The sequence below is a fragment of the Empidonax traillii genome, unplaced genomic scaffold (assembly GCF_003031625.1).
Source record: "Empidonax traillii isolate 1590-97213 ecotype Southwest subspecies unplaced genomic scaffold, ASM303162v1 scaffold599:size391633, whole genome shotgun sequence".
Lineage (NCBI taxonomy): Eukaryota > Metazoa > Chordata > Aves > Passeriformes > Tyrannidae > Empidonax > Empidonax traillii.
The window spans coordinates 210-17,867 of NW_020955792.1; the positions used below are offsets into that span (position 1 = coordinate 210).

At 41.3% G+C, this 17,658-nt stretch overlaps 1 protein-coding gene across 5 annotated transcripts; it reads right to left on the reverse strand.

Annotated features, from left to right (window-relative positions):
* Window positions 1-2,074: 2,074 nt before the first annotated feature.
* On the reverse strand, window positions 2,075-16,798 carry LOC114064964 (splicing factor 3B subunit 1-like). 5 transcript variants are annotated; one of them, XM_027898480.1, is made up of 11 exons: window positions 16,703-16,798; window positions 10,850-11,016; window positions 8,845-8,946; window positions 8,025-8,139; window positions 6,103-6,182; window positions 4,761-4,928; window positions 4,389-4,623; window positions 3,357-3,569; window positions 3,125-3,246; window positions 2,292-2,489; window positions 2,075-2,200 (listed from the first exon to the last, which is right to left on the reverse strand). In XM_027898480.1, exons 1-11 carry the CDS (start codon window positions 16,728-16,730, stop codon window positions 2,090-2,092), a joined length of 1,539 nt encoding a protein of 512 aa, XP_027754281.1. In that variant the 5' UTR covers window positions 16,731-16,798; the 3' UTR covers window positions 2,075-2,089. The 5 variants fall into 5 exon arrangements, 2 of the variants coding, with proteins under 2 accessions (XP_027754281.1, XP_027754282.1); XM_027898481.1 differs by lacking the exons at window positions 8,025-8,139; window positions 8,845-8,946; window positions 10,850-11,016; window positions 16,703-16,798 and adding an exon at window positions 6,496-7,783; XR_003572844.1 differs by lacking the exons at window positions 2,075-2,200; window positions 2,292-2,489; window positions 3,125-3,246; window positions 3,357-3,569 and having other exon boundaries at window positions 4,522-4,623; window positions 6,103-7,838.
* Between the last annotated feature and the right edge of the window lie 860 nt (window positions 16,799-17,658).

Sequence of the window (17,658 nt, forward strand, 5' to 3'; positions counted from 1 at the left end):
CGCGTTATGCTCTTTTCACTGACGGTTCTTGCCGTATCATAGGAGGGAACCGGAAGTGGAAAGCAGCTGTTTGGAGTCCCACACGACAAGTGGCAGAGGCCACTGAAGGTAAAGGCGAATCGAGTCAATTTGCGGAACTCAAAGCCGTCCAATTGGCCCTAGACATCGCAGAGAAAAAAGAATGGCCAAGGCTCTACCTCTATACTGACTCATGGATGATAGCCAATGCCCTATGGGGATGGCTAGAACGATGGAAAAACATGAGTTGGAAGCGTAGAGGAAGACCCATATGAGCTGCTGATTTGTGGCAAGACATCGCTTCTAGAGTAAAGAAACTAGATGTGAGAGTCCGCCACGTAGATGCCCATATACCCAAGAGTCGAGCCAACGAAGAACATCGTAACAACAGACAAGCAGATAGAGCTGCACAAATTGAAGTGTCACAAATAGACCTGGACTGGCAACACAAGGGAGAATTGTTCCTAGCCCGATGGGCCCATGATGCTTCAGGTCATCAGAGCCGAGATGCCACCTACCGATGGGCACGAGACCGAGGAGTGAATTTAACCATGGACTCTATTTCCCAAGTTATCCACAATTGTGAAACTTGTGCTGCTATCAAGCAGGCAAGAAGATTGAAGCCCCTATGGTATGGTGGACGCTGGGACAAGTATAGATATGGAGAAGCATAGCAGGTCGATTATATCACGTTGCCACAGACCCGCCAAGGTAAGCGCTATGTGCTTACCATGGTGGAAGCAACCACTGGATGGTTGGAGACATATTCAATACCCCATGCAACGGCCTGGAATACCATTCTGGGTCTGGAAAAGCAGGTCTTATGGAGACATGGCACTCCTGAGAGAATTGAGTCAGACAATGGGACTCATTTCAAGAATAATCTAGTGGCCACGTGGGCACGGGAGCATGGTATTGAATGGGTCTATCACATTCCATATCATGCACCTGCTGCTAGGAAAATTGAAAGATATAACGGACTGTTAAAAACAACTTTAAAAGCACTATGTGAGGGAAAATTTAAGAACTGGGATAAACACCTAGCCAAAGCCACCTGGTTGGTAAATACTAGAGGCTCTGTCAACCGAGCTGGCCCTGCCCAAGCAGAATCCCTCCACACTATAAATGGAGACAAAGTTCCAGTGATTCACCTAAGAAGTATGTTGGGTAAAGCCGTTTGGGTTGCCCCTACCTCAGGCCAAGACAAACCCATTCGTGGAGTTGTCTTCGCTCAAAGGCCAGGGTATACATGGTGAATGATGAGGAAGGATGGAAAAATACAGTGTGTGCCTCAAGGAAATTTATCTTTGGGAAAAAACTAACTTTGTGCTTCAAGTTGTTTTACAGGAGACCAGTCGCCAAGTGAGAGAGACCTGACCAATGCTGATACCAGTACGTGACGATGAAACAAAAAACCAGTCCAAAACCTGAGCTGTGATTGTAACCGAAGTGCCAAGAATCCGAACCGAGCTACTGTTAATGCTGAAGTCAATTGCTTCCCACAAAACAACTACTCCGAAGGACTATATATAGATATATGTACATATGCGCGGGATATAAGCAAATATGTAAAATATAAATGTTACATAAAATAGTATGGAATAAGAGGTGGAGAATGTAGTGGTTTTGAATCTAGGCCTTCCTTGGTGATCAGGTTGTAACCAAGGAACTAAGGTCATGTTCCCAGTATTCCATACAATTTTACGTAAGCAAGAGTATAAATAAGGAGAGAGAGGAAGCTCTCGCTCTCTTTCTTCCGGCGGACCCAAGGTGGAGGTAGCTCTGCTGTCGCTCTGCCCGGGTGAGGGAGTGAGGCCTGGCGNTTAAATTGTTCTCATCTCAACCCACAGGTCTTTTCACTATTACTCTTCTGATTCTCTCATCCATCCCATGGGCGTGAGGTGGGGGCAAGCAAGCAGCTGTGTGGGGCTTATTTGGCAGCTGGTGTTAAACCACAATAGATATCAAAGTTTAGAAGATTATCTTAAAGAGAACCTCATGGACAACAGAAGTTAAACCTGAAAACAAGTGTCAATTTTTGAAAAAGAATTACACAAACGTGTCTGACAATTCATCTCACCTTTCGCATGGGAGGTGTGCCATTCTTTATTTTCAGAAGTAATTTCATTATTTTTCTCTCCTTCTGTTCCTCAGGACTCAGAGTTGATTCATCAACATCAACCTACAAAGAAATCCAGACAAATAAATGGGCATTGCTACATATTCAAAAGAAAACAGGAAAGCTACATCAGCACAAGTGAAACCTCATTTACCAGCAGTTTATCAAAGTACTGGATATCATCCGGTTTTAGGAATGGCAGATTTCCAGATGGCTGGTCATTAACGCTCTTCATAGTCCGGTCTTCTGTCTGCATGTGGAATCCAGTCATCCCTCCCAAAGGTGTTGGAGTTGCCGTAAGTTTCCGAGCTGGGGTGCGAATAGGAACGTAACCAGCTGGTGGGGGAAGAACCTGCGGGAGAAAGAACGACATTTAATTTAATGCAACCGACATTAAAAAGAGGAAGGCATCGAATACAAAACATGGCTCCACTTCTGGCTTTCATTTTATTTGTTTGGGGATTTGTACAAGTGTTATTGCCTACAACACATCCCGTGTTCACATCAGTGCAAATTTTCTACGACAGTTTTTATTCGGGCTTATCCTGTATTGACAAGACTTCAGAAGAAAGCTCACTTCCACTGCTGAGAGCTTGGATAATAAAATTTGAAGTCTCCAAGGATTAAAGAAGCACTTCAAATTCTGCACCAACACAGTAACTTGCTTCTTACTCTCTTCTGTGTTTTCTACACCTGGACTTGAAATTTTCATCCGTCCATTCAGAGCTCATTTCAGGCCCTGACAGGCATTCCCGATACCAAGAAGCAGAACAATGACTGGCCTTCCACATCACCTTTAGATCTTCCTTTTTAAGGGATTTACAATAGAATCAGCAACCAAATCAAACAAGCATCTACTATCAGTAATCAATAGTCAATATGAAACATTCTACTTCAGGTAAGGGAAAAAAAAAAAAAGAAAATCAGCAATCTCTGGTAAGAAAAAAGCCCATCATGGTCTGCTGTATTTTAATCCAGATGCATTACCTTATACCCTTCTGGAAACATGGCATCCAATTCCTCATCTGAAAGGGGTCTGTTTCTCTCATCAATTTCCCTTTCCCAACGCCAAGCCTGCAGCTGTTCAGGAGTCATGCTCATGATATGACCTGTATTCAAATTAAAAAAAAAAAAAGTATTTTTAAAAAAAATCTTCTGTAGGCAGAAGTTTTCTTTCCCACAAAACAAAGTGAAGCCTCAGCCAAGGGACTGAGCTTACCCGGCGTAGGTGTTGCCATGTTCATAGCTGGTGTCCCAATGGGTGTTTTGCCAGGTGTCAGGACAGGAGTGCTGCCACCCATCTGGCTCGCGGGCGTTTCATCCCATCGGGATTTCCTTTTGCTGGCTCCTGGGGTTGGGGTCTCACCAATGGAGTCACCACCTCTGTCTGTGCGAGGTGTCTCAGCCCATCCACTGCCGTGGCCCGGGGTATCTAAGCAAAAACAAAACGATTTTTGCAGAGAGCTGAACAGTACATACTCCAACTGCAGTATCGATATCCAGGCTCATTTTCAGTATCTTGTCCTCATTTGTACACAAATTAAAAAGTATCAAAATAAACAAAGAGTAGGCAAAAAACTAAAGACTACTTTGGTGAATATTGAAAAAAATTACAGGCATTACACTAAAAACATACAACAGAGAACTTCCTTTTATGAAAAAAACATATCTTCTTGCTGACTCTTAGCACTAAAAGATAAAATTCTAAAAAACAGAACTACTCAGATATTCTAGAAACTGAACAAATTACTCCATGTACTCCCCTGATAAAACCATTAGGCAACAACAATTTTCCACTGTTCTGACACAAGAGCAAAATTCAAGTAAGGCAGGTGAGAAAATGCTTCCAGAACTTGTTTTAATGAAAACCTCTTCAAAAGAATTAAACTGTTCAGAACCAACACACACAAATGTATTATGAGAAGCAATTCAATGTGAGCTCCCTTTCTATGTCCTCTGCACATGAAAATCCCACCCTGCAGCAGTCACTAGATAAACCAGTCACTAGATACACCACCAAACTTGGCTTTAATTTTCGAGCCGAGATACTTTCACAGGTGTGAGTGAAGCTCACAGGCAGAACTCAACACTACAGACTCGGACAAGAACAACATCCCACATCAACCACTAGATGTCAGACCATAATTACTCCTTGCCCGACTTCTGAACCCACTGTTAACCTAAAGTGAAAAAATCCAATACAATTAACCATTCAAAACTTATTATGCACGTTCCAGTTTGCCATCGATACCTCTTTCTGTTTTTGGCGTTTCATCCCATCGATTTTTACGTGCACTGGAAGTGGCACCTCCATGGCCTGGTGTTGCGTGACCAGGCGTGTCCCGGCCGGGTGTTGCTGCTCCTGCCGGTGTGTGACTGGGAGTTGGATCCCATATTTTCGAGCCTGGGGTGGCACCAGGAGTTTCGCTACCCTTTGCACGGCCTGGAGTCTCATCCCATCGCAGAGATGGGGTATGTCCTGGAGTCTGTACAAGACAAGACCAGAAGCATCAGTAACACTCACACTATAGAGTAAAAGGCTGCTAGTTGCTCTTTTCACATAGACTAAGAAACTTCTGACATTCAAGAGGAGTAGCATTAATAATGTCACTAGGATTATTACCTCTGCTTGATCCCAACTGGATAATTTTTTAGGTGTAGCACCAGGGGTCTGATCAGCTGTCTGATCCCAACGCCGTTTGCGTTTTGAAGGTGGCTGAGATGCGGCTCCATTGACGACTTTAAGCTCTCCAGCTTTAGCTTTTTCAGCTAGTTGTTGCCTAATTTCCCTCTGTTCAAAAGCACAAAAATACAAACATAAGAAACATGTTTCTTGAGAAGGTCTCTTTAGATTATACTGATAAAACAGTTTTTTCATCTCTACCATGTGTTTTTACACTGTTTTTTGAGGTTTTGCTCAAATAGCATGGAATTAACTACTGCTTTCATTTCAAGGTCACTAATTTTTCAAATTCTTCTATTTTGACAGAGCAGGTGTGTGTTTAGAGGGGTTGGTTTTAAATTGATTTGTCTATTAAAGCCATTCTTACAGCAAATGCAAGTGCACAGAGAATTCTGAAAGCTATCAGTTTCTGTCACCCATATGTACGCTTTAAAATCGTTACCCATCTGTTTCAAACAGCTTCTACTTCAGTAAATTAAAGGTGGATGACTCAGAAAACACGTTCATGTGAGCTACATCCCACGATATAAAGCCCTGGGATTCTTCTTTAAAATTCTGCGATGATACTGGTGAAACAGCACACTAACCCAGACTGGTTTGCACTTAACAATGGATCCATAAGCAGTAAGACTGTCAAAATTATGAACTAATTCCTAAATTAGCATAAGACAAGTATGATAAATCAATGTCAGAAGCCACTAGAACTACAAGGTCTTGCTCCAATTAACAAGATGGCACTGTAGGTTTTACACAAGAAATCTGATGTATTACCAATATCTTTTTACCTACTAAAATGATTTTTTAATAGTCATGAGTAAAGTACTTTATCTTTTTTTTTTTCCTTTTTTTTCTTAATATTTAAAACCAAATGTCAACCTTATAATACATCTTAATACTGCAACATCTGTTGTAAGTACTTTAACAAGCCTTTCAAAACCTCCCTGGATTCTCTTTACACAGAGCTCACAAAAACAAACATCTGACACTGAATACTTCTCAGTCACTGTTACGAATTTGTCTCTCATCTCTTGTAAGAAAATAAACAACAAAGCCCAAGTGCTATAAAAAAATCCAGATGAAAACAGTCTCAATATATTTCTCCCTGCACTGCTCAGTTATTATGTAGAACAGATGTTTTTCAAAACTTTCATCTTTAAATTCTATTGACTTTCAATAGCCAAGATAAGTCAAGACGAAGTCAACTGAATTTATGTTCCCACTCTCTTAACATGCTTTCAAAGGCTGTAAATTGTTCAAGTGGAAGACCCTCCCCCAAACACACCTCTTCTTTCGTTAAATGCTGTTCACGCATAACATCCATGTATGTTCTGGCATTCATTTTAGGATCTGGAGTCTTCCCTCCTGTGGAAGAGAACAGCAACAGGAATGGAGCACAATGAGTATAGGATAAGCAGAACCTATTGACTTCTACTGTCCTGCTCTAGTATTATATTATTCCATGATCATTTAATTTTACTTTTTGATCGAAAATTTTAAAAATTACATGTATCTTACGTTTATTCAGTTTGCTGATCAATTTAACCTGTTTGAACACAAACATAACTACTGCAGTTTCAAACAAATATTTTAAAGCTGATAAAAATGATAAAATGACAACACAGTTAAGAGTCTTCAGAAGTGATGGGTTCCTGGGTTGCTAATCCGGAATACGTACACTTTCGTGCCTTTGTCTCCATCAGCAGTTCTGACTTCAAGCAGCAGAATAGAAGCCTAGAAAATTATCTCTTTACCATTAGTAACACTTTGGAAAGATATTTAATATCAAAACATTACCTTGTGTAAGCTGTTAAATCCTACTTGTTATCTGACTATAAATAACTATTGCATACCTAAGTAACGTTTAAACTGTTTTATCATAAAGACCCATTTGTAAGTTTGACAAATCTGGACATGTCTCACAGACCTTCTAGTGTCATATTGTAACAGGGCTTCATTAAAAAATAAAAATAAAACAAAACAAAAAACCCCACAAAACCATTTGATGACACTTTCCCCCTCTTCTCTTCTCAAGGTACAATTGTGATTGGGAGCTGAATGCAATACAGTACATACACCACCACAACAATACTCACAGGAAATGGGTTTTGTACACCATATGTTGTTTTATGCTGTGTATCTTGCATTAATTAAATTTTTAAATACTTTAAAAGAAGCCCAACTTTATAGCAATGAGACTTGTCAAGACAAACACTTTTCTTAAAGAAAAATGTGCGGATTTGCTATACAAGTGGTATAGCATTATACTTTAGGGAAAAAAATAAACTTCTTAAACGTTTCTATGCTGAAGATCCCTGCCCAATTGGCTGTGTCTTTCTGACACTAGCTTTGATAGGACTTTCCTTTGGAATACTTTTTCACCATAATCTACACAGGATGTGTTGAACTGCACCCTTAAGAATGCAGACAGGACTGGCATATAGCAGTACTGCTGTAGGAAAGAAATTAAGGACAGTTAGTATGGGCCTGTGAATTCTGACAATACATGTTTATATCAATTACAATTAAGCAAGTAAAATAATTAATATCCCTATTAATTCATGCAGGCTGAAATTCTCAATTGTAAAACCTGCAAAATAGCTACTAATTTTAAGCCAACAGGCATCTTATTGCCACATGTGAAACTCACTCACCTGAAGAAAATTTCTGTCAGACCCACTAACACCCCTTTTCCTGACTTGCATTCTCAAATTATCAGAACAGACTTGAACTATTAGTAGTATCAAAGTCTTATATATGCTTTTGTTTCTTTTAGCTACACCACCTAAGGTTTACTTAGGATGGTAAGAATTAGGTGCTCTATTTGAGCATTTCAAAAGCAGTAACCCTGTAAAATCTATGACTCGGAATGAAAACTTTCAAGGTACTGAATGAATCTGAGCACTCAATACACAAGTTGTTCATAGTACAACGCACAACCCAAAACAAAAGAAAAGAGAAACCTTTAACCCTTTGTGTTTCTATGGCAATGGCTCATTGACAATTTTCTTGTCCTTCTACCTGGAAAGAAAACTCGTATTATAAAGATGAAGTATATGGCATCTAGATTTTTCAACCAAATCTCTATGAAAAGGGGATGTTTAAAAACAAAACTAAGTTCATAAGCATGCCAACAGAAATCAAAGGGCTAAAGACAATTAAAGACAAAAATTTCATACAGGGTATAGAAAAGTCAAAACAAATTACCATCTGCAAAAGGATCAAGACGCTCAGGGGAAATTATCATCATCCGCCTGTGCTTTTTGTACTCATCTTCCCGATCTGCAATCTTTTGAGGACGGTGTTCTGCAAAAGGATCATACTAAAAACAACAAAAAAAGCGCCTTTTAGTCACATATGTATGAGGATCAATATGGAAACTGTCTGGTACTCATTCATTTTCAGGTGTTACTAAAAAGATGTAGATTATTTTCCATCTCGACTACATAGGAATGTCAAAGCATCATGCTAACATAAATTTTACTTCTGTAACTAGAATTTCACTTTTTTTAACCCAGCTTCTTAAGAAATCACTTCTGATAAAATTCTTCAATTTTAAAAGTTTATTCCCATGCTACCAAAGCATTTTGTGCTGTCAACCTTTCCCCTTCTTTCCGTAGCGTGACTCAATGCTACTTCAAATGGTTTTGAATTTCACAAAAAAAATACTCCAGGAATATAAAATTTAAGTTATTACATTTTCCTCAAAAAACCAGAAGTGTAAAGGTCATTAAGATTTCCAGTTATTTTTGTTTCTGAAGTATGTGACTTTTAATTAAAAAAAAAAAAAAAATCAATAGAGTAGTTTATATGCCCAAATGGGCTTTATGTGCACAAGTGCCAATTTTTATCACCCTGTGAAATTCCAAGCTAAAGCACTAACAAGCTTACAGCAAAATTAAAAAACCATAGCCCTTCACATACATCTCGTATTTCCAGAAGTCAAGGTGAGCTGTGGACAAACCTGAACACTCCTTTCCCCTGACACCTAAGCCAGTGTTTTCCTGTGCCGTTGGTTGAGCCGTACCTGTTCAGTGGACTGTGGGATGTCATTGAGCAATGCCACTGGAGCGTGGTACCCTGGCTTCTTCTGCCCGAGCAAACTGGTGGAAGGGTAGTCATCATCATCCTGGCAGTAAAAAGACATGGCAAGTTTGTCATGCTAATATATTTAGGTAAACTAACACCAAGTGAACATGCTGTGGCCATAGAAAAGATGGAAATGGACACGTTCATTCTAAATTTTAGCAAGTTTTCTCATACAGCTTTTATTATTATGCCCATACCACTAAAAAGGTGTCTTGTTCTCTACAAGGCTCCAGTGTTACCTTTTATCAAGTACGCTTGTGTTTATCTACAATAGTTAGACAAAACATCTGTATTTCATATTACCACTTCTGATACAGCTCTTATGTTGGCATATGAAAACTGGTGCACTGATAATCAAACTATTTCTCACAGAATTCAGTTATATGGAACAAAACTTGAGTAAATAACCCTATAAAAAAGCTTCAGAAACAGTGAAAAATTCAGAGATATATTTTGCTAGATTATTATACTTAATTCAATCATAATGCCAATAAGCAGCACTCACTTTTGGTATCTATTTCTTCATATCAGTAGTCAGTTTCTAGGCAATAACTTACAGCAACCCTAAAGGAAAACTGCTCTTAAAACTAGGAAACTTTTCAGAGAGTTCTAGACTAACAGAAATTTTTAATTAAGGGATTCTTAGAAGTTTATGGATGACACTAAAAAAAAAAAACAAATCTACAATGAATCAATGAGTACTAAACTGAACATAACCTTCTTCACTCTTAAAGATACAATTCACTCAGTATAATATGTAGTTGCCCATGTATTTATTATTAGAACTGCAGTTTCTGACTGCTTCTGCAACTGAAAATGTGCTCAAATGTTTAAATTAGAAATTAACATAAAGTAATCTTACAAGCAGGATACATAAAGAGAACATAATACAGTGACAGAGTCAATTCTCAAAAAACTCCTCTCAAATTTGAAAGTAAGTAGAAATAGAAATCTTAGAATAGTCAGTAAAGTTTGTTGGACAAAGATTTATTAGAATTTTTTTACTGTCATTTTTAATCTAGGCACCAACAACAGAACAAAGTTAATTAACTCCAGGTAAGGCTGACACTGATTATGTACCAGGTCACAATTTTTTGCCTTTTGCTTGGGCTTTCAAGGCTCTCAAATGCAATTCATGAAGTACAAGCCAGGCTTAAAACTGCAGCTCTCCCAGGAAGAACTCAGGGGTGCAGGTGGATGAGAGGCTGGACATGACCTGGCCACGTGCTCTGGCAGCCCAGAATCCAATCCTGTCCTGGATGGCATCACAAGCAGCGTGGCCAGCAGGTGAGGGAGGGGATTCTACCCCTCTGTTCTCCTCTGGTGAGATCTCACCTGGAGTGCTGCACCCAGCTTTGGGGTCCTCAGCACAGCAAGGACATGGAGCTGATGGAGCAGGTCCAGAGGAGACCATCAAGGTGATTAGGGGGATGGAGACCTCTGCTATGAGGAAAGGCTGAGTTGGGTTTGTTCAGCCGAGAAAAGACCTAACTGTGACCTGCCAATGTCTTAAGGGATGTAGGCATGTAGTGCTGTGTAGTGACAGGACAGCTTCTAACTGAAAGAGAGCTGCTTTAGACTGGATATTAGGGAAAAAAATGTCTGGGAGGGTGGTGAGGCCCTGAACAGGTTGCCCAGAAAAGCTGTGGATGTTCCATCCCTGGAAGTGTTCAGGCCTGGGTTGAATGGGGCTCTGAGCAACCTGGTCTGGTGAAAGGTGTTCCTGCCCAGGGCAGGGCGGTTGGAATGAGATGATCTTTGAAGTCCCTTCCAACACAAACTATTCTATGATTATAAGCTTCCTAGATAAGATATATTTGGTCCAATGTGGCTTTAATGACAACTGCTTTTACTACAAACAATTGCTATTAAAAATTACTCAAAATTGATTTAAAAATACTTGGATTGCATGCCCTAAACAACAAATACATAAAATCACTTACATCTTCCAATTCAGTTGCTGCAATAGAAGTGACATATCCAGCAAACCTGCTGTCACTGCCACCATAAATTTCTTGATCATAATATCCTGTGGAATCAAGGCCTACTCCTTGTGCTTCATCAAGAGCAGGCTTTTTTCCTTGAATTTCTCGAATTTGTGCTTCAATATCTAGGGCAAAGATACAAAAAAAAAAAAGTCTTTTTACAGGTACACACAAAATGTAATACTCACGTTACTGTGTACAGCAAAGAGTTTTTTTCCCGACCTCAAAGATTATCACTGAAGAAATAAACATGCATTACACACATAACTGTAAGGTACCATAACATATAATGCTTTAAATAATAAATAAGTACCATAAACTCTATTCCATTCATAAGCAGCTTTTCCTAAAGTTGTAATATTATTCACCACAGACTAATTGTGTGGCCCAAAGCAAACTAATCAAACTATCTCATCTTCCAGAGATAGGAGAGAAGGCAATTTACACCACAGTAACGTTTCTCAACACTACACTAACAAAACACTTTCCCAACAAATGTAATCCTCTCATTAAAAAAGGCTTTCCACAATCTTATAACCAATTTTGCTTTTTTAAACAAACCTTTTCAAAAGAGCTACTGCAAGAGTTCTAAAAGCTGATTTAATAAAACAACACTGTACTGTGTTTTCTAACATTGCAAAGCTGTATTGCCTTTGAATAAATAAATTAAAAAACCCAACTAATATGTCACTGGGTACCAACTTAACAAAAAAAACCCCAAACTTCGGACCAGTTTCTTTTCCCTTTGGCAGATCAGATGTTATTTAGTCATCATTATTCCTGCCTGCAGCACCATCTCTTAAGAGTCTACTATTCTTCTGGATAACAAAACACCCTTCAAACAGGACAAATGGGAGCTCTGCCATTCTTTTACTGTCTCAGGATCTGACTCAAATCAGCTCTGGTGGCCATCTTTGACCTTAGAAATTTGGTACTTTCTAAGAGAACACCAACTTGACAATCCACTAAACCAGGAACCAAATGCCCTCCTCTATCTGTTGTAACACAATGAGAAAATAAACTGCCGTAATCCAACTGTCTTCAACAAATACAACTGTGATGCAGGTATACTAAGGCACAACTAACCTCATAAAATTATTACTGTTTCCATGTGAATTTTGAGTCAACAGATATGTAAAGACAATTATCCATATAATGTAAACTTCAGCAAATCAAACAATTACTTTCATGGCCAAAAAAATACCCAAGAGTTGCATTTCATGGCTGCAGAAATACAAAGGATCGTGCTTGAGTGGAAGGTCTCAAAAGACCCTTCCAACACCAATAATTCTGTGATTGACCCTCTCCCACATGAAGTGGTACTGCCTGCTACATTAACTTAAGGGAAATTTGCCAATCGACAAAAAAAGCTACAGGAAATTCTGTTCATAAATGATCTTAAATCCTGACCATTCACTAGTTGTTTGCTACTGCTGTTCATTTCTCTTTTTCAGGATGAAAACATTTCATAACGTTTTCCCACCAAGTCAGCTTGCAAAAGATGTCATACCACAAGATTTGCTAAAAAATCTGACAAAAAATAAAATTAAAATATTGTTTTTCTAAAGGTAAGATTTATTGCTAATGCAAATTATTGGATCAGAATTGCTTAGTTCAAAAGTTCAAACTGTAAACTTAAAGTTTTTACTTAAAGTCAGGGCTGGGTTCTTTTCTTATCTTTTCTTATCAGACTGCCACGAACCAAAAAAAAAAAAAAAAAAAAAAAAGGCAAGCAAACAAACAAACCATACCCCACTGTAAGCCACATTATGCCTGCTTTACAAAGGCATGTTTTCTAGAGAGGCAACTGAACACAGAGTTCTACCTGAGAAATCTTTGCCATAGAGCTGAGAGAGAACAGCAGGATTAAGTGTTCACACACAGCCTGCAGGAACTGGCAGTGAGGAACACCCACTTCACATAAGCACAGTACACCTGACAGCAAATCAGCAACTCCTGCAGTGGTCCAGTGGGAAAAACACAGAAATATGCTTCTAAACTCATCTAGAGTCTCACTCACAGAATATATACCATAGAGGTTGATTAAAATCTTGCTCCAGCCACTTAAGGGCTTCCATCAGCCTTTTGCAGGTTATCTAGAGCAGAATAACTTGGACGGCCACCTCTGTGTTACAGCAACTCAGCTCGTGAGAAGCTGAAACCTGACAAAAGCCTCATTTTCTGGCTGTGAGAGCCTGCTGGTTCCTGCCTGCAGGTACATCCAGCTCCCACTAAAATCCTGCACACCACAGGGGATTCCAGGGAGTCCAGACCTTGAGGCATGTTGCTCCCCAATATGTTATCTCCTGGAGAAGCAGCAAAAAGAAACTACTGCCGAATCAGGGGTCTCTCTCTTGCCCTCAGGGGTCTCTGATCACCTCTGGAGGCACAGGTATCCTGCTCCCCCGTGTCATCTCAAGGTATTCCACTTTGGCGAAGTCATCCCATGGCTTGCTTATGGAGCCAGTGCAACTCAAACACTCTCCTCACAGATTTTTTAGTTCTTTCTGTTTCTTCCAGAGAGCAGATCAAGTTCCTGATTCCTTCTGCAGCCTGGTGCAATGCAGCTCTGGGGTGAAAGGGAACACCCGAAGCTTCCTTCTCTCCCGAGGACAACACTACTGGCACTGAGAGAGTGATTTCAGAGCACAGTAACACTGTTTCTTATTTCTAGAGAGCAGTTACTAGAACAACGCTCTGCCGCCTTAGTAGCAGGGTAAGTCCTGACTGAACATCCATAGCTGTAACCAACTTCAGTACACAAAAGAAAGCCTACAGATCTTACCTACAACACAGGATCATCCTGCCTTTCCATCACCTGTTCACTGAATCAACCTGAACATGTAACTCAGCCAAATACAAGCCCCTGCCCACAGGATGGGCCACAGAGATTTGCTTGTGCATGGACTCCCCCCACTACTACCATCAATAGAGTCTTTTCAAACAATCTTGGGATTTCTGCAGCAATGGCATTAAACCAAAAATACTTTCCTATTAACAGTTCTTACCAACACTTAGCATACTAAAGCCTTAGTCTCTTGTTTTTTAAACAGCTACATTTACTGAAAAGGGTACAGGTCTCCTTTATTGTTGGTCTTCTCCTTTAAATTTACAGGGATTACATCTGTTAGCTGACTAAGGAGCATTCTCATTTCTGTACAGCAAAGCCTGCTGGGTTATCTACACCAAAGAAAGTCTGAAAGGACAGAGCCAACAAATCCCACTCCTGGTCACCATAACTTTCACCTAATGCCATACCGTTCCTGGGAGCCAGTTTAAATGGAAAACATCCATGTGACATCCACAAAACCCTCTGAAGCAGGAGGTCTGCAGCAACAGGCTGCCTGGTGGCCCCTTTGGAAAGCACCCCATATTTAGCTGGAAAATGCTATTTTGATGTTCAAGCTTCTCTGAGCTAAGTGGCACTGTCCTGGAAAAGCTCACACCTTCTTTAACAAAGCACTTTAATACAAATCAAATTAAGAAAGAGTAATCACAAACCTTAAAAACACATAGTGCAAAGCAAAGCACTCATCTGATGATTTAGTTAACCAGGACATTAACAGAAACTTCAGTCATAGACAGAGAAACAGTAAAGGAAGTGAGAATTAAGAGGGGAAAAAAGAGGAGGGGGATAACATCCTGCTGCTCATACATTCTCTGTATTTTATTCAACTATATTTTGGTATTTTAAAAGAAATAACTTTAACATGCACATCTGTATGTTATGAAAGTCAATACATTTGAATTAGAAGTCAGTGAACATCCAGCTCAGACAGGTCCATGAGAGCTTTCCTCAAAATATGTACTCCATTACCACACATGTAGTTCTACTTGCAACATTCAAAAAAGAAAGCAGAACCAGACCCTATTCTGAGGTAGTACCTTACAGAGTAAACAGTTCCTATGTTTTCATGCCTTATCAAATTTTGCACATTTAGCTTGCCCTGTGCAGATTTATTTCTAACAACCTTAGAACTCTTATACACGTTACATCTCTCTGTTATGTTTGGTGATCTTTTTGCTCTTTTCTGAGCAAGAAAAAAAAAATTAAATTAAAAACTAATTCCAGTAGAATTCAAAGCTCAATCATTTATTGAGGCTTTATAAGTTGCCATTTAAAACTTTACTTTTCTGCCTAAACCACAGAGTTCCCCATTAAACTATGTAGCTGACAAAAATCACCAACTGTTCTAATACATTTTTCAAGTTGTGTCTTGAACACATCAACCAATTAGTATTTAAAAAAAACAGTACAAATACATGAAAAATCTTTTAAGATGATTCAGTAACCTCGATGTGGAAAATTAGTCAGAAACTGGAAAAAAAAAATAGGATAGAGCTCATTAGAAAAATAATAAGCCTGTTCAGCTAGGAAAGAGCATTAAATGATCATGCCCTGGTATACATATTTTTATTGAACTACTCCCTGATTAAAATATGTTCTGATATAACACTAATCACAACGTGCAATAGAAAGCATGTTAATGTTTTCACTGAAGTCAATGGCCCAGCCTTTGCTTCAATAAATAAGCAATTTAAGTTGAAAAAAAAAATCCTACAACGATTCTACTCTTTTATTACAAAAATCTCTTCAGGTAATATGAGAGGCAGAGCAGCGTGATGGGTAATACTCTCACAAACTCTTATGCAGGTCACAACATATAAACAAACGGCAACTTCTGTAATTCTACAGAAATGTCCAAGAATTAAAAATAAATAAATAAATAAATAAATAAAATCAAACCACATAATAAAAAAAATGTGAGGACAGCAGTTTAAGCTTTTCTTCACCCCTAAACTCAGATTAGGTCTGCAGTGTTAAAGACTACATTAACCTCAATCCCACGGGAGATGATGGCTGTCCATTTGAAAAGTTTAAGTGCAAAATTGGAAACTAGAAACCGCACCCCCAAAAGTCAATGACTACCTGGGCGCCCGGCCTACCCCCCAGTGCACAACTACTGAACGCAGGTGGTTTTCGATCAGGGAATTATGAATGTAAATTAAGATAAAATACAGCAGATCACCTATCGTACACAGAAACACGAGTTGAAAACCCAAAAGCAGAAACAGAGGAGCGGTATAATTCTTAATTATTCTCCGATGCCTGAATACACTTAAGAGCAGGGCAAGCCACGGTCACCGTCCACAAGGACAGCTTTCGTTCCCGATACGAAGGGCTGGAAGCAGCAGCGCGTTCCGCCGCCTTCGGGAATAACACACGGCCTATGAAAGCCCTCGCTCCCCAATCCACTCGGGGGGGAGCAGTTTTTCTACATAAACAGCCAGGAAACGCGTGTGAAATGGCAGCTGACACGCCGGAGCCCTCGCGCCCTTTCCCCTCCTCCGGGACACTTTTCTCATCCAGGATCGGCCCGGGCCGCGCCGGCTCCAGCGGCACCCCTCCTTCCCCCCGCCCCTCTGGCCGCTGTTCACGGCGGGCCAAGGCCAAAGGGCTCGGGTGCCGCGATCACCGCGCGTCGCCGTTCGCCCCGAGCGCCGGCCGCGGGCTCTGCGGGCGGGGGGGCCGCGCCGCGGGGGCGGCAGCGCAAAGACCGCGCCCCGTGCCCCGCGGGCACAGCGAGCGCTCCCCGGGCCCGGCTCCCCCTCGGGCCCAGCTCCCCCCGGGCCGGGCCCGGCGCTGACGGCGCAGCCGCCATTACACAGAGCCGCGGCCCGCCCGGCCCCCGCTGGCCCGGCCGCGCCCGTCGCCGCGCCGAGGCGGCGAAGAGAAGCGCAAGCGGTGGGCGCTGCCCGGGCGCGCGGGCCCGGCGGGCGCGGGCGCGGAGCCCCCCGGGCGATTTTTACCTTCGTGGGTCTTGGCGATCTTCGCCATTTCGTGCAGCGCCACCGACGCCGAGGCGGAACTGCCGCGGCCCCGCCGCTTCCGCCGCGCGCCCCGGACCCCGGTGTGGGCAGATGGACGGCGCGCTCGACCAATGGCAGCGCAAAGATCAGCAGGGGGCGGGCGCTGAGGGGCGCCTCCTTCGCGCCATTGGATACACCGAGGCGTGAGGGCACTTCCGGTGCGGGCGGCCGGGATGAGCCCCCAAACATGGCAGTGGTCTGTGGGATGCTCCGTCCCGCTGATCCCGGGCTCTCCCACGGCACTTGGGAAGCCCTGCAGTGTTTGCCCAACTGCTTAGCGTTGTGTTTCATCCGAGCAGAGTACCTGCCCCACTGCCAGGACACCAGAACAAAGCACATGTGTGTCCACTTCCCACGAGATGGGGCTTAACTGGGTAACAGCCCTTCAGGCAGGTCAAGTCTGCCCAATACTGTAGTAAAGGAGAAAGGGAAGCTGAGTTTCTAAAATTGGCAGATGGAAGAAGGAATTGAGCATCATTGATTCATACAAGAAATAATGTTAGATCAAGGAGGTTGACTTTGATAACAAAAAGCAGAAGTTACTACATTTTAGAATTTTAAGACAGGATACGAATTCAAAATAGTAAAAATCTTTAGATAAAGTGATGGCATGGAAAGCAAATCAGAGTCTATCAAAGCAATGTGCTGCTGCAGAGGAAGTAAATTACTTCTGGGCCATTAAAAGTGGCATTGCACACAAACCCTGGAAAGCAGTCATTTCCCTTTGCATGGCACAGGCAAAGCCACTGATGGAGTTCATTTTAGGACTCTGCAGTTCAGTAAATTCATGGAGAAACTCAACAGCATCTGGAAGAGAATAGGACAAACAATCACAGGCACATGTGACCCAGTGGGAATGTAAACAGATGGTTTAACTGCCCTGCGGAAACCGGCCT

What these genes read in the sequence shown, in the direction of transcription:
- LOC114064964 (XM_027898480.1), bottom strand. Translation starts at nt 16,730, where the DNA reads ATGGCGAAGATCGCCAAGACCCACGAAG. An exon ending in CCAGTTGGGATCAAGCAGAG is followed by an intron (nt 4,624 to 4,760) that starts GTAATAATCCTA and finishes TGTCTTGTACAG; the next exon opens with ACTCCAGGACATACCCCATC. An exon ending in AACGCCAAAAACAGAAAGAG is followed by an intron (nt 3,570 to 4,388) that starts GTATCGATGGCA and finishes GTTTTTGCTTAG; the next exon opens with ATACCCCGGGCCACGGCAGT.